This window comes from Glandiceps talaboti, chromosome 15 (assembly GCF_964340395.1).
Source record: "Glandiceps talaboti chromosome 15, keGlaTala1.1, whole genome shotgun sequence".
Lineage (NCBI taxonomy): Eukaryota > Metazoa > Hemichordata > Enteropneusta > Spengelidae > Glandiceps > Glandiceps talaboti.
In genome coordinates, this window is record NC_135563.1 from 13,409,077 (window position 1) to 13,436,961 (window position 27,885).

Consider the following 27,885-nt stretch of genomic DNA (forward strand, 5'->3'; position numbering starts at 1 on the left):
TGATAGTCTAGAGGGAGTGATTGACACTTGCTGCCGACTTCATTTATGAATTATTTATGAAGTATGGTAATGAGGTGTGTAATTATGTTAACACCGTGACGTCATGTGATTTGAATCAACAAGAGGCATTGAAAGCACCTCGCATTTTATCAGATTATATTCTGTACGTTTACAATGGACGAGTACGGGATACAGGTACTGTTAACCCCAAATATTTCAACTTTTCATATTTATTTAACAGAATCTATTGGGAAACCGTACCAGAATATGTTGTTTCGTCTCGCGGGCTTTTTTGTTGTTATTTTTAACCGAGTACAACTTTTGATTGACTCTAATCTCAGTTTGACCTTTCCAGCAGCGCTGGCGTGTTTTATTTGCAACATTTTCTTACACACACCAGCTCTTTAAATAATAATATAACATGGTTTTCTTGCAGTGGGCTGGTGCTCCTTGTGGCCAGCATGGTCCATATATTTTCTACAAAGGTTTCAAATATTTAAAAGATGGGAGAAGGAAAATTTTGTCACTTGGCGAATTTTTCTTCGTAAGATGTTCAGCGGAAGACCCAATTTGTATATGCGAGTTGCAGCTACTTTGGGAAGACAAGTCAAATAATGGACAGTTTCTGTCAAGCGCAAGACTTTATTTCCTCCCTGAAGATACACCGGACGGTCGAGCAGAATGGCAGGGCGAGGTATGTCACATAATTTTAAATAAATCCCAGCCTTTGGATGAAATTTGGTGTTAAAATTCGAACGGAATTCGCCGTTTCCTGTATCGGAATATTTAAAAACTTACTTATGTTTTGTTTACACTTCAGTGATTCACTAAAGCCTGTGCACAAATTACGATAAATTTATTCACTTGGCGTTCTCTGGCTTTGTTTGTCGCCAGGCTATATTTTGATGAATATTTCGAACTGATTAGGTAGGTTTCGTGAATATTGTCGTATTTATACACTGAATTTTGATGTGGTATTGGACCAGATTACAGTATAGCGATTTGCGGGAGGGCTGTCATTGAAACTAAAGCGTATACAATATTCATGGCTTTTCAATGGCATTTTAAGAGCGCTGACCCATTTGGACTGGTAGGGTTTTATTAAAAATTTACAGCCAGCTATTTTTGATTAAATATTCAAATTTAATATTGGTAACGTTTTCCCATGACCGAGTGGCGGGAAGAGTGTGTCGTCCTTGTGAAAGTGACAGATTTCAAAACAAACAAATCGGAAAAAATTCCTTCACAGAAGTGAACTCTCTGTACGTGGTAGATCCAGTAGCAACTCCCTAATATAATTAGCGAATTGTGTTATGTCACGGAATAAAAATCAAGCAACACGGGGGAAATGATAGTTTATGCACTGAGGGCCTATTTTGTTATATACGACTCGGAGGATATTTATTCACTGGCTAAGGGGTGTCATAACAAAGGGTGAAACCGAAGATTGTACACTATTCCATTGTAACAGTTCTTTATGAGCGGCTATTAGATCTTCCAAGGCTGAGCTCTCATTATTTCCTGTGTTTTTTCTTCCAAGGTCTTTAAAATGTATATTTTTTGGAACTCAGAAATTATTTACAAGATATTTTGAAATTAAGAACTAAAAAGTATCTAAAATAAATTGGTTTATTTGTAGAAATTTGAGGTGTAATTAAGTATGATTTGAAGCCTGGACTTTTATGCCTATTCAGTGGACACAGAGAGCACACAAAAGAATGGAATAAAAGATTAACTACACCTTCATGAAAAATCTATATTCCCTTCAACTTGTGTATACTGAAAGAAATCGGAAAAAGTCTAACCTAAAAATAAATATGAATGAGGAATACAGTGCATGAGTATGAACGTACTATAAATCACAGGTTGAACTGATTCCAAAGCAGCAAAGGAAATTTGATACCCCAAGCTGAAAATATTCTACTTGGTTACAGCCTAGGTTATATTCAAATATGGCCGAGCTAGCTCTCTCAAAATATAGAGTTTGTCTCATAAAATTCAGAGCTGGCCTTAGGTTTATTTGCACAGGTTTATGATTTATTTATGAATTCCTGTATTAGTCGTCTGTTTGAAATTGCCAAGAGTTGTCATGTGATAAGTTGTACTGATCTCTGATGCTAGAGTTTTAATTTTCTCTTTTTTTTGCCAGTCTGTATATATGCAAAGAGACAACTTGCAAATCTACTTAATGACAAATTTGAATACGCATAAATAATCAGATAGGTTTCATGAAAGGTGTACATTTGTTTGACAACTTTATTCATGCTCCAACAAATCTGCCCAGGTCAGTTTTAAAACTCTGACTTGCAACATTTTTTTTTTAAATCAGTAATTTACTGCGGATGAATTTCATAAATGGAAATGTTGCAGACATTTTCTCTTAATGATATAAATACAAACCTCCTTAGCAAAAATAGTGGATATGTACTGGAATTTTTCACATGCACATATCAATTCAATAATTTACATAAATGATAGCATGGTTATTTAAAGATGGCTGAGGGAACAATCTATGTGTTAGTGTGATTAATTGGTGAAAGACCAGTTCTAGTACTTAGTGCTTTAACTAGGCTGCTAGAGATTTATTTATATATGAGAACATAGACCATATATCATTAACCCATTCTGCTTATTTTTTTCACATCTAAATAATCATTTTCATCTAAATTTAGGTTAAAAATTTTGAGTGTCAGCTGGCTATAACATTCATCATTAGTTGACAGTTTTCCATTTGTAATGAATAATATTGTGTACCAGTTTACCTCTTAACTCTGAGCTTATCAGTATCTCTCTAAAATAATGGCATGGCAGTAATATATTCCTACACCAACAAATCTTTAATGTTTACTGTCATCTGACCTTCAAACTTTTCACTCCAAGTTTTTGTCACCGGCCATGAATTTTTTTTTTTTTTGTAGTGAAATAGATTCCTGTGTTGATAAAATAGTTAAGTTAAACAATTTGAGTGTTCTAATTTCCAACTGTCCAATACCAAATTGGTGAGATAAAGATGCTGTAAGAGGCAAGATAAAGTAATACTTCAGTTAGTTAAAAATTAACCAAATCAGTAGTGATAATGCCACTGCTGGTTCTCAAAGTCAGCTATCAGCTTACTGGCATAGTAGTAATTATGGATGTTTATTTTTGTAAGGGATTTTCCAAAAGCAATGTTACAACATTGAAGATTCAAGGATACAATCAGATAAAATAAAATATGTTAGTAGTAACTGTTCCTTCACAGTGAAAAAGTCTAATTTGTTTCTATATTAACTAATTTGACATTTTGGATAGTTAGTGCCCCATATATTAATGGATACCTCATTAAGGTTAAATTTGTTACGTTTTATGTAATTCTCTTTAAAATTTCTCTTATGTTTGTATATATATATACCCTTTCAAATTCTGATATGAAAATTTAGAAACAAAATTCAAAGCTGTCAGTTTTACATATTTTGGGCTGATGTAAACATGAAGTTGAATTATTTTGTAACATCTGTATGACAAGTTACAAAGCTGATTGAAGAGTTTATAAAACAAACTGAAATATCTGTGGACACCTGATGTTGGTCTGCAAACAGAATTCTGACCTTTGTGATATTTAAATTTCAATGTTTATATTTAATCTATGCTATCAATCAATCAATTTAACAGTATGTTGTGTTGTCAAAGAAAAAAAGAATAAAAAACTTTGCCATATTTTCAAACTGCACTTTGATAATTAATGTGAGTGGGTAATGTCATTTCCATGTATATAGAGAACAGTTGAGAATTGTGGGTCATTCATATGATAATTTGTACTCTAAGGTTGTTTGTTAGTTGTGTTGAGTATGAGTTCCTGCCCATTGAGTCTTTTAAATAGCCTCTATCTACATGTATAATGAATAGAACAGGACATCCAACTTAAGACCACTTTTATAAAGTATCACTAAACTTACTCAATAGATGACACACATTTTTGTATGTCTCACTGCGACACTTTTCGTATATATATAACGTTTTCAGTACTTTGTAAGATTATTGGATTTGTCATTGATTTCAATGTTATCATTAAATGATGTAAAACATACACTTTGTTAGATCTTCTATGTGGATATTTAGCACACAGGTGATGAAATATTTGCAACCATACTATTTGGTTTCATCATACATCAAAGAGTTTACTGGGAGTTTGACAAGTAAATTAATTCTTTTGATTTGTTGTTGTTTCATCATTGTCAGAAGAAAATATTGATCCATGTCATAAAGAAGACTCAAGTTAAAAAAGAACACCAGGGTGTTGTTTTGAGATAAATAATTGAAACGTCAGTAATTGATTTCTTGAGGGGCCTCACAAATTTTACAATCTGCATGCAATTGTGAACAGTGCTATTCATATGCAAATTAGGTATATTATTATTGGGGTCCTATTGGGGTGCTTCAATTCGAGTTTCATGGACACCCCTTAAAAATGTAGTCCCATAAGACTGCTTCTCGTAAATATATGGAACAGGGTTATTTTTTTACTCAAAATGTTTGGGTGTTTGTCATTAAAATGTCAATCGGGAGCTATTATTAATCTTTTATATCACACCCATTATTTCGTGAACTATTGGCCAGAAAGATGTCAATGGTGAAGTGTGAATTTATTGTAAACAGTTGGTGTGAATTTGTCAAGAAATTCAAGCAGAAGAAAAGTGTTGAACTACAGGGGCAATATTTGCCGAATATCAACTTCATGGGTTATACTATTTTTGTATGGGGGAGCTGAACCCCAGCCGGAGGGATTCAGATCTCACTCACACTACAAATTTATTTTCTCTCAAAAATCTCAAATTTATTGCAAATTTGAACTGCCATACTTTATATTCAGTTCATATTACAAATTTATCTGTAAAAAAATAACAAATTTGACAAAAAGTATATAAACAGGAATTTTTTTAATGAAATGATATTGTGCTGTCATGGTCTGACACTCCTGCCAACCCCTACATATCACGTGGAACAATCCTATTGTTAACCATCCAATAATATGTTAGTTGTAATGACACTATGGAAGGAAACTTGATCAAGTTGATAACAAGTGAAAATTTAGTACCTCTGCATTGAATATACTGAATATATGGATTAGTTGAAAATTTTAGACTTTTCCATTATAGATTTGAAATTTTTTGTCAGCTCATCATAATTTTAATTTGGAAGCAATTGTCAAGTAAGTGTCTGTGGCATTGTTAATGTAGTCACGAGACCCATTTGTGCAATGTTAGTGAGCCTTTCACAAGGTATAGTTATGTCATGTTGGCCTTTGTATTTGTTGACAAGAAGGCTCCGTTCTGGTTGGTCCTGATTGGTCAATTCCTAAGTAAGTGCTGAATACGAGAGGCATGCTGAATAAAGCTATGCTTCAGTGGAGATAATGAAAAGTTAAAATGTCCATACAGAGTTGTATGCAAAATTACCAGTTTGTACCTTGCCCTAGTAAATTTAAGAATTTTTAGTTTTAAAAAGTCTAACGTTTCTTGATCATGCAAGTGTAACACAGTCAGAATATTTCAACATCATTGCTAAGCAACTTAAAATTACCACATAAAACCAAACGAGGTAATTAAAAACCTGCTAGACATTTTTACTATTTATCTGGATAAGCTTTCCTGTCTGAGGAATCACTATTAACTTCTGATAATATTCTACCATGAACTCAGGAAGTATATTTGCTATCTATCTATGAAATATTTTAATTTGCATTAAAGAGGGGTGACAAAGATGTCTAAAATTTATATATTTATTTGTTGTCTAGAAACGAGTTGCTTGTTGTTAACCTCGATTACTATTCATATAATTAACATGCTATTTAATGTAAAGGAATTTCATCAGACGTAGTTTACCAAATTACCAGACATTTTACCCGCATGTGAAAAAAAATGGGATGACCGTATTGTTTACTGTATAGAAATGAGTCTAGACTACTTGAAAAAAGGGATGCGTAGATGTTTGAAGTCTGAAGTGTCATGCAAATCAGAAAGGATGTTGTAAACTGGGATCTGTTTTTGTTACTGTTTCTATAATTGGGATACTGTGCTTTTATACTCAAATCAATCATCGTATTGTATTTTAAATTCTTTGGCAAATCAACACTTTTTTCAATGGTACTGACAGTCTTGGACTGGTTCATAGTATTCCTAATGATAGACTATTTCTCTAACATTGTTGTATCTCCTGATATCCATGTCACTTTTTTGACAAAATATATCTAATGAACATGTTGAAGCAGAAAGTCAAGCCAAATTGTCTTCTGTATCACATCATGCAGTTCATTTTTTCTGGTGAGGAAAATCAGATGTTAAATGTTTCCTGTCAATTCCGCCATCTTTAAAAGAAAACGGTATCAAACAGATCACTAGGTTTTTGTTTTGATTTCCCCGAAGGAAAAGGTAATTTTTTAGAAAAATTTGATTTTAGAAAAAAAAATATTCTGCTCTTAAATTTATGAAGTAAATACATATTGCTGGCAATCAGTTTAATAATTTTGATCATTAATTTTCAAGTGTTCATGAGTGTCTTGCATTATTAATGTTAGAATGTTACATTTCCTGAAAGAGTAAATTGAAATATTTATGGGCAAAGTTATTCTTTAAAGCATGACCATCAGAAAGTTCACTGTCCAGTCTTGTTTTCATTTTGATCAAAAGTTTATTATCAATACCAGATGTTAAATTTTGATAGAGTTTGAAGGTTATTATAACAACATTTTCAAAGCATATGTGAAAAAAAATGGAACCTATTAATTTTGGCGGGAAAGTAGCAAGCAGTGAGAAAACGCAGAAATTGAAAACTGGTGCCCAAAAGATCTGACAACTGGACGATCATAAATCATGTTCACCAACAGTTAAAGGTTATTTCACATAACCTTTCTCATCTAAACAAATATTTCAGAATACATTTTTCTGGACAGGAATTTTGTAATTAAATATAGCTACAACAGAAACAATCTTACACTGGTCATCATTAGTAATGATACGAAATCCAAGTTATGCTTGAAAAAATAAATAATTTCGACTTTCTTTTAGTTTCATACTGACATTAAAAATCAACACAGTCTTCATAGCATGTGTAGTGTGTATGTCTGCACAAGTTAGTGTATATGTCTGCACAAGTTTGGCTCGGGGTATATTTGTTGAGATATATCCTACTGTGAAATTCATTCTATTGCAACTATTATGAGAATAATGTTATACAAAAATGGCTCTGATGACATTACTAAAATATCATACATTTTAAACAAACCACAAAGTAACTTATATTTATAGCCATCTAAAAACAAAGTCATTTGATGTCCAATATTGAATGTGAGTCAGAGAACACTTGATAAAATTTACAGAGGTCATTGGAAGTCACACACCAGTGAATGTATGTTTAGTTAAGAAGAACTATTTCCATTGCTTCATGAATATTTAATTAGTTCAAAGAAAGAACGGGGGAACAATACAAAGATTTGCTTACAAACCGGATGATGTCCACCACTTTGAATTTCAATTTCTAAGTAAATCAGCCAGCGTTGACAACGTACCTACTGCTCCAAGGAAACTTTTATAATAAATCTTGTATGTTGACCTTGGAAATGGTTTCAATGAACTAAAAAGTAAATAACATTTTAGTGAGTTTGTTTATTTTGCTCAGGAAATGCTTCTTTTCAATATTCAGGTGCTATACAGTAGATAGCAAGATGTCTTTTTTTTCATCAAATCAAAGCCAGCATTTAGTGGTATAGAAAATAGAATTTAGATAGCTGTGAATTTATCTGTGCATTTATCTAATTGATATGTTTATGTAATCTTCAAATTACTTACACATATACTTACTTAAGTACTCAGATATCACATCTTTCATTTATATGTAATAGAAACAGGATGAAAGTTAAAATGAACAGTTGCCCAGGTTAATCTTGTCACCAAGGTCAAAGGTTATGTTGGAGTACATTTTTCAATGACAATATTCATGAAAAATCTTTAATAGGAAGCTTTGATTCATTGTGGGCTTCCTTCCACACTATTAGGTTCAAGGCTGGGATCACACATCATCCCTTTTAGACTGTTTTCCAAACATTCACTAATGGCCACACTATTGCATACATAAGATAACCCGCTGTTATTTGTTTTTTTTAAAAATCCAAAAAATAGAGAAATTAAGATATCATTTTAGCCTATAAATTGATGATATTTGAACTTGTTTGTTGTGAAATTATTTGGCCTAAATTCCAACGAGTGTAGATGTTACACATGTTTTATGTGTGAATTAGTATAGTCAGGTCAGGGATTAGCTCAAGCATATCAACCTGTGTCAGGCATATCATTGCTGTATACAGTTTTATTACAAATGAAGAGAATTGAAAAGATATTTCTAAATTTAAATCGTGGTGACCTGTGGAAGCGTTCTTGACGGAATGATGAACCCAGATAAAAAGAGTTGAATAGGTGGCAGTCTTTTGCCAACAATGGTCAGGATTATTGTCAATCATACATAAAACTCCCTACGTCACTACGTGAAATGAAGCGGCAAAAAAAAAACACATTGACAATATTATACCACAACACTGGTCTAAAATTCTCATCAAAAATATGTTGCTTCCACTCAGACTTTTTCTAGAAGATATTGCTGTAGATTTCTTATCTGCTATAGATGAAATAAGAACTATGTGGTATTATTAAAAGGCAATCACTTTTTTCATAGATTTTCCTTGCTAGCTTATTTTGATTTTTGTGTGAAAAAATTTATGGCAGAGGAGCGTGACAAATGAACACACTGCAGTGATAGGTCAACATTTTCTAAACAGTTTTACTCTTTTAAACTCCATGCTTTATACTTTCTGAAATTATATAATTTACTGCAGTAGAAATAGTACCACATATTTGATGTCAAACATATCAGGGAAAAAAATTAAAATCTGTGTACTGTAGTCCTGGAAATGCAATTTAATAACATATACAACAATATAGTATTTCTGTTGTACTTACAATAACATTGTTATTGGTAAAGACTGTTTACCCAAACTTTCCATTCTCTATTTTCATAAACAGTGAAAATTATATTAAAGCTAGCCAGGAATTCATGTGAATGGGGGTTTTGAATTCGTTATTTCCCCCAGCATGATGGAGAAATCAAAATTTAAAATGCACATTCTCCTGGATTCTAGGTTGAAAAGCATAATGTGTTTATTGTAAAGACTTTTGACAAAAACTTTCTCACTCTTTAGAAATATTAATGAAAATTAAATTTAAAGCAAAAACTGACTTGTATATCATCCAAAAAATTTGAATCGCATGAACTGAAATATCCAATCTAAGTCTAAGGACGAATGTGAAATCGAAATATTTCACTTGAAACAATACCAACAAGTTTGTGTGTTGTGTCATGAGGTTAACGACCAGATATGATAAAAGTGTGGGCCGGAACTTGGTAATAGTGTACATAGAATTAATTTGTAACAGACGTTTAATATGAAACTAGCACTTCTTTTACACTTCTCAAATTTCATTCTATCAAAATTATTCTATTATAAATAATGTACTTTTGAAACTAATCCAGATGAATCACCATTTTCTGAAAATTATCACTTGCACTTTTGATTTTTGTACTTTTCAAATTTGTTAAGGAATGTGTTCATATTTTAGGAATTTAACGTTTTTTTCAAACTAAAAGATTTTAGAGTATGTTTTTGTATTCTATAGTTGATTTTGAGCTTTGAAATGCGGTGGTCTCTTCCTCAAACTGTTTTAGTACAATTTAAAATTACAGATTATTATATAATATATATTCCAATTATCCTTGCTTATTTATGCTTATTATGACAAAAAGCATTTGCTCTGTTATGTAATAAATATTATTTTCATATTCAAGGACATTTAGAAATAACTAATGTCGCATTTATAAAAATTAGAGAGAGAAAATGTCCTTTCTGCTTTTTAAAAATGACAAGAAATTCAAAAACTGTTTCGATAGAAAGTTGATTCTAATTTTCATAGTTCTAGTTTTGTAGACTATTTCAGTGAAACTTGTAAATTATCAAAATCTAACATGAAAAAAATTGATGACAAATTTTATTTTGAATTTTAGACTTTAGACTTTAATTTGATGGATAAATTTTGTGAAGTGTCCTATTTTACAGACAAGCCTAATAGGTATTCAGACACATAGAATGTTGTTTTTTTTAAATTGAGGACAGAATTTCATTTTAAATTTTAGACTTTGGTCTTGTATTTGATTGATAAATTGAGTAAAAAATACAACCTGAAGTGTTTTATTTTACTGACAAGTCAAATTCAGACACAGAGTGTTCTTAAAATAAAGTTGTTATCATTTTAAAATGTGCAGACTACATATTATGGTTGTGGAGGTCAGAGGTCATGTTTTCAGCACAGATTTATGATAGAGAGGGGAATACAATCGATAAAGTTTCATTTAGACTTTATCCTATGTTCATTTGACATTAAAATTTTCCTCACAATATGATTTCTGTCTAAGATATCACATGTTGATGGATGACTACATCCAGATGTTTAACAATATAACGATTACCACATAGATTTGTTTTTGTCTGTAAAGAATCAATTCTCAATATATCATAATGTATTTTGCTTTTTGCTTTACTTCACTGTTACCGTAGTTACCACTCAACAGCCTTCTCATAAATAATTGATTTGCTACCACTTCGTTTGTCAGTTATGATACAAGTGTATTATACTTTGTTTGCCTTGTGTTTTTTTTCTTTCCATATAGCTGCCAACTTGAGGGTGTGGGTCAAAGTAACAATTATAGTGTTTTAATGGTGCATTTTGTGAAGAAATAACAAACAGTAGCAAGCACAATTTCATATTGAAAAAGTATGGTAAAACTGAAAGGAGCACATGTACAAGAAAACATTGCACTAAAAATTAATAAAAATAAATGATAGCGTGTATATCTTACATTTCCTTTAAAAATTACTTATCTACTCATTTTCATTAAACTTTCGATTGCTTTTGAGGTAGGAAACTTTTTTTCCCGCATTTTACCAAAAGATGGCACAAAATTGCAAAATCAAGAGACTTGTCCACCATCTTGAAATTGGTAATTTGATGGTTGATAATCTTTGAACAGTGGAGTATAGCTATCAATGGACAGGAAATAGTGACACCCTGGCACTTCCTTAATCATATTCACATCACCCACTCCCCATCTCAGACTAGGCTAGTCCTAATGAAAAGAAAACCGATAAAGTAGTTGTAGGCGTCTCTTATTCAAGCTGTAGGGCAACATCTGGATAGCTGTTGTATTCTTTTTCCATCATCATTCATGTCTCATCAATCATGTGGATTAATTTGATTTAAGATTTCGCCACAAGTTTCAAACATTTAGAATCTCTACAAGCAGACACTGGTTTCCTTTAGTCATCACCCCAAGGGCAAAAAACATTACTCATCAGTATCAAGTTCATATATCAGTATCCAGGCTAATCACACACAGCTGCCTTTGCAATTTTAAGAGCTGGATTTCTAAATTTGCCAGCATTTTATTTTAAAAATTACGCTATATAATTCAGCACTAAAAAAGTCATTAAGATAAATACGCATGAGATAAATGACTTTGGTCAGATGTGTCTGAAGTAATTGAAGCCAAAAGAACTTTTAACATGTGTTTTGATTTTCTGACGCCACTTGTTGAAATTTATCATACAGTGAAATCTTTGATTTACACAGACAAAGATTAATTTCCTGTAATGCCAATCATTGAAATTGAGACAGCTCAAGTTACATGAAACTATATAGTTATGATATACAATCAAGTAGAACCCACTCAACTTCCGTTTCTCTCCACATCAACTTTGATCCTAATAAATGGTCAAATCAGTTGGTTACATTGTTGGCACCGGATGTCCTTCAATAAATAAAAAATTAGCGAAAAATAAAGCATTTAGAATAATCACACTATTTTATATTTTGTAATCAAAACATTCGTAGTTATACTATTTTATTTTGTTGAAACTTTTAGGAAGTTTATAGAAAGGAAGTGATTTAACATTTGTAGCACTTCAACATGTCTTGAGCAGGTTCTAGCATTTCTTACTGAAAGAAAACTAACAAAGAAATACGGTGAGCTCTTCTTTATACAAGTGTAAGTGGGTTAGACTTTTTTATACTCCACACACAAAGAGAAAATGTTCACCTTCTACTAATATATTTAATTTGTTGAACACAAATAGCTTTGGCGTAGTGCCAAGGTGTTGTGTACCCATCACTCACCTACACAGCCCCTTAAGCAATTTGCATTCAAAAAATACAATAATCCACAGTGTCTTTATTTTGGAATCATAAAACTCTCAAGGTCAGGCAGAAAAAGTTGTTTGTTGTACTTATGAATCTAAATGCTAATTTTGTTTTTAGGTTCTATTGATAAATTTTTTGTGATGTCATGTTTGTGACGTCAGACATGAACACTTTGTTACTTCTCAAGGGTCAAGTGGTCAGGATATGGAAGGATGAAGTATTTCCATAATAAAACATTGCAGTCTTCAAATGACAGCACTTGAAACGCCCACACTATAATGAGTAATAGAGACAGACTTTTGTGTGTGTGTATGTATTTAGTTTGATGGAAAATAAAAAATGCATTTGGAGAAGCCTAAGCCGTGAAAATGAAAATATTGTGTTGCTAAGCACAAAACACAATAGTTTATATAGATAACATTGATAACAATAGCAGTTTTATCAAAACTATTTTTGAAGTGGTCAGTTGTTTATCTGTTTTGTATGTAAATTAGTATCTCTTTAAAATTTATGAAATCTGTCAACCAGGTGACGCTATGCTACTGGTTGCTTCTTAATATGTACCCATCATGGATCACTTCATTGACTGAATAGCAGAAAGAACACTTTTTTTTTCAAAAATTGCTAAGATTGAGTGAAATTCTGTTATGCGCCATCATGCATTTTTTCAGTAAAAGGAGAGTGGAAAGAAAACTTTCTCAAAAATAGTAAATTTTTAGTGAAATTCAACTGACTTTGACAGCATTGAAGTTTTATCAGACTCATATTTGTAAATTTGACTTGCATATTCTATGTGCATGTATTCTTTGTGTTGGCCAGCAACTTTGTATGTTATGTTTTGTCCTATGACTTTAACACACATACACTTGATGTTAACATACACAATATTCTTGTCCTCAGGATGAAGTTCTGGCCGTGTCCCACAAAATTATTCTAAAAATAGAAGATCTGGTTGAATGGACCACCACAGGCAAGGACTGGAAAGCAGGAACAGTAGCAATGTGTGAAAAGGAATTGAAAGGAGATCACATGGATAAAAATGCAGAATTGTTGGAGGCATTCGCTGTCAATAATGGTCGCCTGAATGTCAAAGATATCAAAAAGGAAAAGAAACTGATAGGTAAAGTTTTACCCATATGTCAAAATGTATGTCATTCTCTGATATGACTTATTTAGATATTCAAGTATAGTCATGTAGAAGCTTTGTGTAGGTCCGATATGTTAGGGGTCAGAGGTCATATCCATTGAAAAGTTTACACAGTCTTAAAGAATCTAAACAGTTCATTAATGTATCTAGTTGTTACATATACAAAGAATTACTAGTGCTTGACATGATAATTTGATGAGTGACATTATCACACAAGTAAGTAAAGTATCATCTGCCAAGGAACATCCAATGAGATTGTGTTCTTACAACCAATTAGTACAGATAGTATGAGATACAGTATAATTCATTTCCCACAGAGTATAACATTTTCTTTATGTTGGAATATCACAATTCAGATCCCCCAAAAAACAGTAAATTGATACACTTTTAAGCCTGAGGTTGTTTGTCTTGGGCAGTCTATGATGGTGATGAAATAGGTAATGTTACATTAATTGAAGACAGTAACTAAATCTCATGTGGGTTACTGTGGGCTACAGAAAGCTGTATAAGGTAGAAACTGATACAATATTGTCCAAATTGTATCTTTATGTGCAGTTTGCTAATATTGAATGAAAATGACCTATGTGTAACTTTGTAGCTAATGGGCTATGTGTCACATTGTAGCCAACAATGAGCTGTGTGTAACATTTCAACATCTCTCACAATACCCATTAGGTTCTAATAGATACTTTAGTAAGTCATTTAGACTGAGATTAATTGAAGAATGCATTAAATGCTGTTCCAACCAAGTCTACAAACTAGGAGGGATTCCCCTTTTAGGGAGCCTACCAAACAGCAAACAGCGTCCAGTAGCACTACCACAGATATCAGATAGCATAATAGGGTGTGTAAAATTTAGAAAGGCATCCACTAGTTGACTGTCATCCTGGGAAAGGCTAACTCCCCGTGTGCCAAATTGAACTTTATTAGTGCAAATATTCAAGTGAACAGCAATATCACATGTAGAAACTCTAGGGTTACACTCTCCCAGCAAATTGTTGTATCCATGTCAAGGGTCATACAGAGGTCAACAGGAAGGTCAATGTGGTAAACTCAGGAAGATAAGTATTCTCATCAAAAGCTCCAATGGCAGATCAAGGATTTGGTGTCACTCGGCATCCTATTTCATTTCATCATCACTCAAGGGCTTCATATTTTACTTTTGATATCAGGATTCTCACGTTGCAACTACCTGCTGGGTTGATATATACTAGATATACTCTACACTTGGGATATCTTTCTCAATTAGGTTTTTATCTGTAGATACCTAATCTTCTATCTATCTTATGGTCAAAATACTCCCTGAAAGTGCAAAAATTAGGGAAAAGTCGTCATTTGAAGCTCTCAAATATTGGAGGGAAGTCACCAGTTGGAGCTATCAAACATTGGAGGAAAGTCATCAATTGGAGCTAGGAAACATTGGAGGAATGTCATAGTTTGAAGATGTCAAACACTGGAGGAAAGTCATCATTTTGAACGATCAAACAGTGAAAGAAAGTCATCATTAGATCTGATCAAATATTGGAGAAAAGTCCTGATTTGAATTGGAGGAAAGACATCAGTTGAAGCAATCAAACATTGGAGAAAAGTCTTGATTTGAATTGGAGGAAAGACATCAGTTGAAGCAATCAAACATTGGAGAAAAGTCCTGATTTGAATTGGAGGAAAGACATCAGTTGAAGCAATCAAACATTGGAGAAAAGTCCTGATTTGAATTGGAGGAAAGACATCAGTTGAAGCAATCAAACATTGGAGAAAAGTCCTGATTTGAATTGGAGGAAAGACATCAGTTGAAGCAATCAAACATTGGAGAAAGTCCTCATTTGCATTGGAGGAAAGACAACAGTTGAAGCAATCAAACATTGGAGAAAAGTCCTGATTTGAATTGGAGGAAAGACATCAGTTGAAGCAATCAAACATAGGAGAAAAGTCCTCATTTGAATTGGAGGAAAGACATCACCTGGACTATCAGAAATACTACAGCAGTATGTGAGATGAAATTAATATAGAATTATTTCACTGAGGTTCAGTCTCCATTTCTGGATTCCTTTACATCGATCAGGCAAATACAGGGTATAATGACAGCCACAGTGAAACCAAAATTACATTCACCAGGCTAATACCAGGGTGTAATGACAGCAACAGTGAAACCAAAATTACATTCACCAGGCTAATACAGGGTGTAATGACAGCAACAGTGAAACCAAAATTACATTCACCAGGCTAATACAGGGTGTAATGACAGCAACAGTGAAACCAAAATTACATTCACCAGGCTAATACAGGGTGTAATGACAGCCACAGTGAAACCAAAATTACATTCACCAGGCTAATACAGGGTGTAATGACAGCAACAGTGAAACCAAAATTACATTCACCAGGCTAATACAGGGTGTAATGACAGCAACAGTGAAACCAAAATTACATTCACCAGGCAAATACAGGGTGTAATGACAGCAACAGTGAAACCAAAATTACATTCACCAGGCAAATACAGGGTGTAATGACAGCAACAGTGAAACCAAAATTACATTCACCAGGCAAATACAGGGTGTAGTGACAGCAACAGTGAAACCAAAATTACATTCACCAGGCAAATACAGGGTGTAATGACAGCAACAGTGAAACCAAAATTACATTCACCAGGCAAATACAGGGTGTAATGACAGCAACAGTGAAACCAAAATTACATTCACCAGGCAAATACAGGGTGTAATGACAGCAACAGTGAAACCAAAATTACATTCACCAGGCAAATACAGGGTGTAGTGACAGCCACAGTGAAACCAAAATTACATTCACCAGGCTAATACCAGGGTGTAATGACAGCCACAGTGAAACCAAAATTACATTCACCAGGCTAATACCAGGGTGTAATGACAGCAACAGTGAAACCAAAATTACATTCACCAGGCTAATACCAGGGTATAATGACAGCCACAGTGAAACCAAAATTACATTCACCAGGCTAATACCAGGGTGTAATGACAGCCACAGTGAAACCAAAATTACATTCACCAGGCTAATTCTAGGGTGTAATGACAGCCACAGTGAAACCAAAATTACATTCACCAGGCTAATTCTAGGGTGTAATGACAGCCACAGTGAAACCAAAATTACATTCACCAGGCTAATTCTAGGGTGTAATGACAGCCACAGTGAAACCAAAATTACATTCACCAGGCTAATTCTAGGGTGTAATGACAGCCACAGTGAAACCAAAATTACATTCACCAGGCTAATTCTAGGGTGTAATGACAGCCACAGTGAAACCAAAATTACATTCACCAGGCTAATTCTAGGGTGTAATGACAGCCACAGTGAAACCAAAATTACATAGTACAGTCACTGTAAATACTATGCAAATTCTTTGAAATTAATACAGAATTCCTTATTTTTTTCTTCCCAGGTTGTGATGACGGTGACAATGAAACTAAGGTTGTTATTTTAAGCTACCCAAAATACTGCCGTTATGTGACTGTAATGAAAAGAATACAGCATGTGCGTGATTACTGGTTACGAGACACATTAGTTACTGCTTTGGGAGGTTTTACAGTGCCATCCAGGAACACCAGGCTTTTGTATTGCAAAGATTTTTTTGATCACCCAACACTGCCAGACAACGAACAACTCTGTGATCATATGGGTGAGTTTAGCGTTTGTTATTTTGAGCCAAATGTGTGAACTTGTTGTCCAATGTTCGTTTTAAAGCCTTGACAGTCCCCTAAATATAGGGTGTATTTACATAGAGTTACAGAAACCAAGTCCTTAAAGCCTGACACCCTGTATTTAAGATGTAATTACACAAAGTTACAGAAACCAAGTCATTATAGGTTTATGGGTAGTCAATATTAATTTCAATATATAAACTTAATATTTATGTAAATTACCATTTCAGTATGCAAATGAATTTACATAAGTCTATTTCAACAGGTATATTTACTTAACATACAAGCTTCAGTACAATATTCATATTGTATCACCTTTAACAATGTTCATGTCTCAAAAGTGTAAGCTTTCCTCATTTGGAAAGGGCAGTGCCCTGTTTATCGATATGGCTTCCAGCCTATCACAGCAACCTGTTTAAGATATATAACTTTATTCATAATTTATCTAAATTAGTCACTCTTGTACTCTTTTCTGTTACTATGGTGAATATATTAGGGTGTATTCTATAATACTAATCTAAAATAAATCTGACTTTCTGTAAAAATTTACTACCAAGCTACAATTTCTGTATCAGACAATTTTGTAGGTCGTTAGATGTTGAAGTAGGGGACTGTCAAGTCGTATTATTTACTGGCAGCAGTAGATTGGTTCTGAATGAAAGCTATACAATTACCACAGTTTTAATGTAGAGCTAGTATAAGGTGTCTTGTAAGAAGGTGATGCAAGGTTTGTGACTGAAAGCTATGCTGTAACCTTAATAATCTATTACAAATGACTCATTCTGATTAGAGGGCTAGGGTTGCTGCTGTCTCAGCTAAATTTAGAAAATTGTACCTTATACCGTTTGTGAGTTTTGGACAAAGTTGTGCTTGCAGACAATATATATGTGTAGATGTACAATACAAGTGTAGTAACACAGAATACACTGTACTTCTATTTCTGATAGTTCAGTAACACTGAAAAGTGCACTAGTGTACAGTAGTATGAGAGCTATTTCTGTGTTTCTCACTACCTTACCTGTAGAATATTTCAAAGGATAGGCAACTGACAAAATTCATCAAACTCTTCCAGTCAATTATATGAAAAGATAAAAAATCTTTGTTATGGCACCTAGAGAGTAGGAATTAGATCACCCTTGGTTTAGTAAGATTCCAGCAAAGTTGTGCAAGTAGTCGTCAGAATGTTTTGTTACTTCAGTAGGAATACTAATTTGAAAAGTATTACTTGTACCCATATTTGCATATCCATGGTGACATCAACTGTTCAGTCCATTCAAATACTTTCTATTCATTTACTGTCAAAGATTGTAAAATGTACTTCTCATGTTGATTTTATGACTTAAGTCTACCGTAGAGTTACTACAGTTAGTTGCTATTTAGTGTGGTCTACCCAAGAGTTACTACTGTCAGTTGCTAGTTAGTTAGTCTATCCTAGAGTTACTACAGTTAGTTGCTAGTTAATTAGTCTACCCTAGAGTTACTACAGTTAGTTGCTAGTTAATTAGTCTACCCTAGAGTTACTACAGTTAGTTGCTATTTAGTGTGGTCTACCCAAGAGTTACTACTGTCAGTTGCTAGTTAGTTAGTCTATCCTAGAGTTACTACAGTTAGTTGCTAGTTAATTAGTCTACCCTAGAGTTACTACAGTTAGTTGCTAGTTAGTTAGTTAGTTAGTTAGTTAGTTAGTTAGTTAGTTAGTTAGTTAGTTAGTTAGTTTAATAGTTAGTTACTGTAGCCTACATTTACTGATTCTGATATCTTATATATAGCCCCGAATCTCAAAGGAAGGCCTCGGAAGAAAAGACTAAAGATCAAAGTGCAGGGACAATATCCAAGTCCCAATTCACCAGCATCACCAGAATCCAGCAATGACTCAGATCATACATCACCTGTACCTATTGTAAAGCCAGGACCTAAGGTAAGGTCACTGTAAACATATTTATGTTAGTGTATGAAACATTTGGTCGAATTTATGATGTGTCAGGTATACTTTAATTTGGTAGACAGTACAAGGAGAAAGTGGACAGTGAGAGAGGAAAGTAGACACTACTTGTAAATAACTCATCTGGTCAGACTACATATTCAATGCAACTGTCGTTGACACTCTTCACAACAGCTGAATATGGAAATATGACAAATCATACAAGTATGTTAGTGGGACTTATTTCCATGGAAAAAGAAGTTTTGCACACCTTCGGCTAAAATAAAATCCAGCACCAAACATGGTGTACAAACTGTAATGTTCCCAGTATGTAGATCAGTTCATTCATGTCTCTAATTATACCACAATGCACAGTAGCAATTTGGCAGTCTTCATGGTATATTTGTTGTAGGGTAGGTTACTTTGTGTTGTGCTATGCAATTAGAAATGTTGCTGTGTATACATATGATACAGTAGACATTTATGCTATATTGATACGTTATTTCAGGGTGAGATTTCTTTCTGAACTTTGACAATGATCTAAACAGTCATTATTCAACAAATGTAGGTAGAGAATAACATGTATAGAACTGGTGTACTACTTATCAACAATTTATTGATATACATCACAGTCCTTTTAGATTCAACAATCTCAGGTCAAGTTCATCTCCATTTTGTTTTCTGGCAAACTCAGTGTTTTTTGCTAATTTTGGTGAACATCGGTAACAGAAAGGGGGAATATGGTGAAACTAGCATAGTTTCCAAGACAATTTTGCTGGAGAACCCCAGTAAAATGACAGGGGACCTAATGTAGATTTTACCTGCTTACTTCCCTTAACAAAAACACTGGTAGGGAGGGAACCCTGGTAAAATGTCCTGGTAAAATGACAGGGGACCTAAAGTAGATTTTACCAGCTTACTTCCCTTAACAAAAACACTGGTAGGGAGGGAACCCTGGTAAAATGTCCTGGTAAAATGACAGGGGACCTAAAGTAGATTTTACCAGCTTACTTCCCTTAACAAAAACACTATCTAATCCGCCTTTGTGTCCAACAGTATCAGTCTGACAGTTAAAGTTCTTATGTTACAGAGTAAAAATGAACGTCGATACAAAGATGGCCTTTTAATGCCTAACATTCGTACCAAGGCTCAGAAAGACGGGCACGATGCAGAAGAAGTTGAATTTTTAGCCAAGTTGTATAAATTCATGAAAGATAGGAATACGCCGATTGAAAGAATTCCACATCTTGGATTTAAACAGAGTAAGAAAATTTTTAACTTTTTTTTTTGTCTATTGTAAAAATATAAGTAATGTTTTAATGTAACCAGTGTTAAGTTTTTGTCATGAATTATTCTCAAAACATTCATTTTGAGTTTATAAGATATCAAGTTGTATCTTCATCACTACTGACGAGCCAGGTGAAGAGCGCCCTCTATAGGTGATGCTTGTTAAGCTTTATAAACAGCACTAGAGGGCAGAATTTTGTGCTGAAGGTCCATAGCCTATTGCTAGTTTATTGCACAGTGCAAGTATGTTTAGTTCACTCAGTTTTCTATACTATGTCATTATTTATAACTGGATTTTTTCACTGTTCTCTCCACTCACTATTGTGTACGTCTATTTTTTCAGTTGACCTGTTTTATTTTTACAAACTGGCTGCCAAGTGGGGAGGATATGAACGTGTCACAACTCGTAAACTGTGGAAGCATCTTTATGATGGTCTTGGTGGTAACCCAGGAAGTACCAGTGCAGCTACATGTACAAGAAGACATTATGAAAGGTGAAACTCATTTCAGTATTTCTTTGCCATTACTTAAGGACGATCGCACAATGTCAAGCTCAAAAAATTAGGACAAAAACCCCTCTCCCTCCCCAAAAATGACTTTTCACACACGTACATGCACCATAGACACATTTATATATGATGTAAACCATGATGAAAATTGTAGCGGTCACACCGCTATGATCGATGCAGTGTAAAAACATGATGGTAAACACATTAAAATACTACCGGAAACCCAGCCATGTGTATCACATTAGAAGTAAAATTTAATCAACTTATCAACATCTCAGTAGTAAATACAGAACCCTATCATTGTACTGAGGTATGAAAGTTTTCAAAATTTGATTAGAAGTGCGAAAATGACGCCAGACCGCCTCCCTCTAAACAAACAAAGTTCGTTTATTGAGCGTGTGTGACATTGTACAATTATCCCTTATGTACCAGTGATTACAGGTACCAGTGTGCACACATAATATTTACACTGCAATGAAATACCAAACACATTATGACATACCTGTATGTAAATCATATGCAAATGAGTGTGCAAACTGTTCCTTGTACAAGTACTTTAGCAGATTAGCTGATTAGCAAAAATCTAAACCATAGGCCATTTGATTTTTGTTTCAGACTTATATTACCATACGAAAGGTATTTACGTGGGGAAGAGGATAGACCGCCACCGCCAGCAATAAAACATCGAAAGACTTCACTAACGCTAGGACCAGATGATATGTCAATGGCTGCTATGTCTGACAATTGTATGGTAGTGGATCATTTCCAATATCATGATGAAACAGACGACGAATTACAACCTGTATTTCATACTAATAGGAAAACAGTAAGTCTTTGTGTACTTTTCAGCATTTCAACCAAAAAAATATGCACAGAAATATAGCTTAAGTGTAATTGTAACCACATCACTTTTGTAAGTTAACGTGTATTGATTGCCACATATACCAGTGACATATAGTCTGTAAGGTAAGCCATGACAGGGCGCCCTCACACATCGGTCAACCCCTCTCACAAATAAGATAATAAGAATCCAGAGGAGACCGATGAGGGCAGAATGACACAATGTATCTCACAGTCTACCAGTAACAATGATTCCATGTTGGTGCAGATTTAATTTGGTGCAAAGATTGTTTCAGCAAAATAATTTTATTGCCAAAATATATAGTTTCACGATATTAGACCAATATTAAACTATCATATTTCTATTCTGCTGTATCATTTAGCATAGTAAATATAAAGTCACTTGCATGTCAAAAGGACAAAAAAAGAAATCCACTTTCTTATCAAAGTAAGTGTTGAAAACCATGAATACTTACACAGAATATCCAGTTTGAAAAAACAAACTAAAACAAAAACAATAATTGCATCATGTTGTCTGCATTAGGAGTCAGTGATAAAAAGTTATGATGGTATTAAACAGAATAACTCATAGCCTTGAGAATTATAAATATACACACAGCGTGATTTGATGAGAGCATGCAACTGTACACTGTCATGTGATCACTCTATGATAGATGGCACTGTTTATCATAAAGCAGACACTCTGTCTTGTTCGCTGGGTGATAGATGGCGCTGTTTATCATTAAATGACACAATCATAAACGACACTTCCGTAGATATTTGAAAGAAAATATCATCCTGTGTTCTGTGTTCCATTATTGGAACAGCTTTTGATGTGAATAGCTTCCTTTGTGCCATGTTTATACCAGTTCATCTCCTTCCTGTCAATTTTTATTTACAATTTCTCTTTCTCTACCTTTTCACAGCCTGAACAGAATGACGAAGAAGTGGAAAGACAAGATGAGAAGAGTGATAGTTCACTACACATAGTTATAAGCAAGGATGAAAATGATCCAACTAAAATGAAAGCAAGAACTGGACGACTCACTGTCAAGGAGATCAAAGGTGAAATAGAAAACTCACCATCCATCAGTGTGAAGAGAGAAAGTCCGTCACCTAGTCACACTCAGAATCAGTTAAATACATCGTCAGTTCGGGTACAGAAGACTGTAACTATTGATGCAATTCCTGTTGTAAAAACTATGTCAGAAAGTCAGTCTGCTAATGTTGGAATTGTCAACATGGTTAAAAAAGAGTCCCTAGAACTGTTCAAGTTGGAAGAGCATGTCAAGACGACCTCGAAAAGTTGTAATGTTCCACCTGCAACAACTTCACGAATTTCACAAAGTATACTTTCACCACTTGTCAGAAAAAAATTGTTGTCAAGTAGAAGCAGATCTCCAAATCATTCCAAGAATCCACTTCCACCAGTATGTCAGTCACCATCCACCCCTACAAGCAGACATGAAATGATGGCAAATACACCTGTCAGAAGTGAGACACCAGCTGGTCATCGGCCATCAGTCATTCAACACACACAACGAAGTCAAAGCACACAAAAGAAGGAAACATCAGAATCCACCACCCAGAGTAATGAAGATACCCCAACATCAAATCACACACAGGCTGTCCAAGCCAGTGATCTTATCCTCAGGCATATAACTCAAGACCAGATGGCTCTAAATAGGGCATTCTATGCAGCTATGATTCGACCTCCATCCAGAGAACCCAAGGAAGTGACACCTCGGAAAAGAGAATATCCCAAAAAGACAGAGCATGTAATGAGTCCGTATTACCCTTACCGACAGTCTGACAGATCACAAGGCTCAATACCCAAGTTAGAACTGAATCATTTACAAGAGCCTTATTATGAAAAGAATAAAAGGATACGCCTTGATTCCAATTCGGAAGATGCTCAGTATTACATGAAAAAATTTCAGAACTTTGCCAGCGAACACCAAGGTGAAAGCAGTAAAATCAGATCTCCGGGAGTGGCCCATGGTGGCGCTCTTCATGAAAGATTTGTGGAGACAACAGAACAGGATCAAGATCAACCATGTGATCTTAGTCTTCCAAAGAAACGTCGGGAATCAAACAATGTCAGTGATCACAAAGATGTTCAGAAATCATCAAGGTCGGGAGAAAGGGTCAGCACTGAGGTCAATGAACCTAGAGACTTGCGCACAATGAAAAGTACATTAAACACATCGATGGCAAATAAATTAGCTTATCATGACACTCAAGGCAAAAGTACACCAAAACCTTCCAGTGAAAAGAAACCTGCCGAAGCTAGGGGATCTATAACACAGGGTGTTATCAACACAACAGTGGCTTCAAAAGAGACTGTAGAAAGGTTGTCAATAGCAACAGGTAGTAGCATGGCCAGTGCAAGTCAAGTCCCAGTATGTATTCCGGAATATGATCCTAAACTGCCACCTGGTATTCCACATATGATGATACCAGAATATACAAATATCCCAAGTCTGGCCAAGGGTCATTATTCCCATTTGTACCAGCTTGGTTATCCCACTCACTTGTTGTCGCCACATACTGCACTTTTGACACATTCACATCTTTATGGTGCTGCAGCACAAATGCAGGCTACACAGCAGGCCTATGAAGAACTCATGCAACAGAGACTCGTGGCATCTCAACAGCTGGCAACTCACCATGCACAGTTTGCCAGTCAGCACCTTGCACGAGAGGGCCGTCCCTCATATGTCTATCCAAGCTAACCGCATCTACCCCTCGGAAAGTGAAATAACCCACATGTACATACATCGTCAATGGATGGTATCCACTGATGGATAGGAACGTACCACATCATATTAGGTGTAGTAGCTATATCTATAAACATTCCAGTGATCAGATGAAACACAACTGTGTCTTTTTTTGTCAAGAACAGTGATGAACTGTGTTCTTGTCTGTATAATGAGTATATGTATGTAACTAGATTTGAAGAGTGGTGTATGTTAAATATAAGAATGTGCAATTGTGGCTTGGAGTTATAACTGACAACTGCCAATAGAAGTCTGAAGACCTTTGCAAACATGAGTCATGAGTAAATCAGGGTTACCTATGTATGTATATCACTGACCATACTTAATAATACTCCTCAGTTTACCATATTTTTTAGAATCATTTCATGACCTACTAATTCCACTATGCATGGCAGAATTGCCAACAAATATTGTAGGAGAAATGGAGAATTAGATTTTGATTTTTTTGTCTCAGACTACTGCCTTAATTCAAATGTAAAAATCACACCAACCATACCATAGAGATATCCATATTAAATAACTCACACTATATCTACACATATAAAACATTCCATAGTTGCCAAGAAATCACTACCGTTGCCTTTCCACCCCTAATACATGTCAACTTTGAATAGTCCCTGCAAAGATATCCATAGGACCCTACCATTGTATGAAGGACATAGGGATGGAAATGTTCTCTGCATATACTTTTGATACTGCAGTGCGGGTCAACCTTGTATGTACAAATTTGTGCAATTTAGTCACTCGAATTTTTTAGTATTAGATATTGTAGTATTTCAGAGGGCAGAATATATTTAACTTAACCCCAGGAGTAGATTATTAATAACATACACATACCACCATGTAAGTACAGACCTAGAGATGTTTTGTCTTTTGTAGACAAAAAAATGGGAGGGTAAATTTTTGGACCACACAAATCAACTGAAATATATGTACATATAACACAACACACACTTTTTACCTTGCTTGGCAGGATCTTTGAAAGCAAGGGGTCACAGGTCAAAGGTGAGAGTTCACTATTAGTAAATGAACTTGACACCCTAGAGGGAGTATATGTTAATATGGTATAACATTAAAGGAGATATTTACTATTGTCTTTTTTATGAATCCTGGTTAGTATTGTATGTAGTTTTACAGTGGTAGAAAAGTTGTCAATGTGATGGTTATAGAATGCTTATTATAGTTCTTCCATATCCATCTTATGTTTTTGTTTTTCATACTGATCAAGGTAAAAATTTCATAGTTTTCAAAGTGAAGTATTTTGATAAAAACACTTTGTACTTAAATAATCATGGAAAAAAAATACTTTTTTGATAAGCAGATACTTGTACAATATTTGTAACAAACTATACTTTCATATAATATTTTTTTCATTAACTCATTACTGGTTGAGATATATTTTTCACAAGATGGGACCATATTTTATATGTTCATCTCGTAAGCAATTTTGTGGAGATTTCCATACGTCATTGTTAACACTGTATACTGTACACGTAGTTTAGCTACCACACAGTTGTTAATCTATGCAAATGGCCTGGATGCCATGCAGATATGCAAATATGAATATGCAAAGTAGTTAGAAAAAAAGTTCAGGGTGGAATGTTTGCCAACACATGCACCGACACTTTGCTGTGAGTTTGAGAGAGGCATTTCAGAAGTTTTAAATGTATGACATATGTATTAAAAAAAAGTCTTTTTAGGTGCAAGTTTGAAGCTAAAGCAAGCAGCATTTATTACCATATGTGCCTTCTACAAGTGGAAACGTTTCAAATTGTATTATAAATTCCACATCTTGTAACCTTTGTTCTCATATAGTATTGTAGCACTACATCAAGTCATTATGTATATGTGTACATGGTTCAAACTCTCAGTATTACCAATAGTGTCATAGAATTTTTTTAAGTCCTTTCGCCAAACTTAGACAATGTGTGAACCTTATTTTTAAAAGAACTTTTTCAGGAAAATATCACAAAGCTTAACATACCTATTCACTACTTGTTCCCAACAACTCATCATGGGCATTTTTACTTCCTTACAATTTAAATAGAACATATATTTGACACTCGTAAAATAGGCTGTAAATGCCAGCAATTTGGTACTGGGGCTAGTTTAACTATCATTTCACATGCTACATAGCGCCACCAACGATTAAATGAATGTCTTCTTTTGTCTTTGAATGTTGCGCTTAGCTCAGTGAAGGTACATCATTATCTTCAGTAACAATTTGTTATTTGCTTGTGAAATATTGGTAACTTTCAAGACCCACGTTCAATACTTTGCAACAGTGCAGACAACATTCACATTTTTTAATACCATTTTTTATGCTTCAGTAAATTCATAAATTCGCCATTCTTCAAGAAAGCTATATATTGCTGCCATCACCACCCCTCCTGGCCTTTGATACACCATTCTGTCATTTTATCATAGAGTCTTGTTAACATATGTGATTTCTCCATGCTTCGTCTTCCTCAATGTTTATTATATGTATTTGAAGTTAAATCTTGTTCTTACATCATTTTTCAGTACCTCTTATATTTATATATCATATGAAAATAAAGTTGAATTTCATTGGAATATGTTTCTGAAGTTTTGAATGGAATGATTGTGGTGTGACGTCAGTCCGAAACAGTGATTGCCTGAGTAGTATGATTACACATTTGCCGGAATGCTTCACAACACTGCCATTTATATAATGGTCAAACCCTTTCTAGCAATGTGGGTGGTATGGTTCAAATTTCCCAACTGTGCCTTGTTTTCGCCTGTCCAAACATGTCTCTGTAATTCCAGAAATATCGTGAAAATGAAAAAATACACCAGAACCCTAACAACGTACCCTACCTAATTGTAATTGGAATAAGACACTCTTATTCAGTCAAATGTTAATCTCAACATGAACATGTAATGAAAGAGAAGAAGGGAGGGAGAAAGATGCAGACAGTGATGCTTAGAAGAGGGGAGCATATAAATTTCTGAGTTTTTATGTACCCTATAAGAGTGTAACGTCAAACAAAATCAATGAACAGCCTTGTTGAACAGCAATGCATGTAAGTGTACCATACATCGTATTTGTTGCCTTCAGTCCAATTCCATCAAGGTATCCATCAAGTTATGGTTGTACTTCGATAATGGATTAATTAGTGTGTCTTTCCATGCATGCATATGTGTGTTTTGTGTTTAAAGATCACTTGGACTATTTATAGCAGAACTGAAAAAGTAGTGGTATATACCGTGGGATGTGGGTACGGGTAGGTGTGGAGATTAGGGTGCGAGTGTATTTCACAATGGATATAAAAATATTATATTACTAACAGCTTAATTAAAAGATAGTGACCAATTACTAAAGAATTTCCTCCATTTTGTTTGATATATGGCATGATATTGCATGAGACAAAGCGTGTTAAGAGATATCTGTCCCCACCGTTTGTCCTTCGGTTCTGTCTTCTGACATTGGAATTTTA

General features: G+C 34.4%; 1 protein-coding gene across 1 annotated transcript; it reads left to right on the forward strand.

Annotated features, from left to right (window-relative positions):
* The first annotated feature begins 122 nt into the window (after nt 1-122).
* On the forward strand, nt 123-26,989 carry LOC144446387 (uncharacterized). The gene is made up of 9 exons (XM_078136134.1): nt 123-195; nt 437-694; nt 13,176-13,395; nt 16,832-17,068; nt 18,860-19,008; nt 20,102-20,273; nt 20,642-20,792; nt 21,423-21,633; nt 22,574-26,989. Exons 1-9 carry the CDS (start codon nt 175-177, stop codon nt 24,380-24,382), a joined length of 3,228 nt encoding a protein of 1,075 aa, XP_077992260.1. The 5' UTR covers nt 123-174; the 3' UTR covers nt 24,383-26,989.
* Nucleotides 26,990-27,885: the final 896 nt, after the last annotated feature.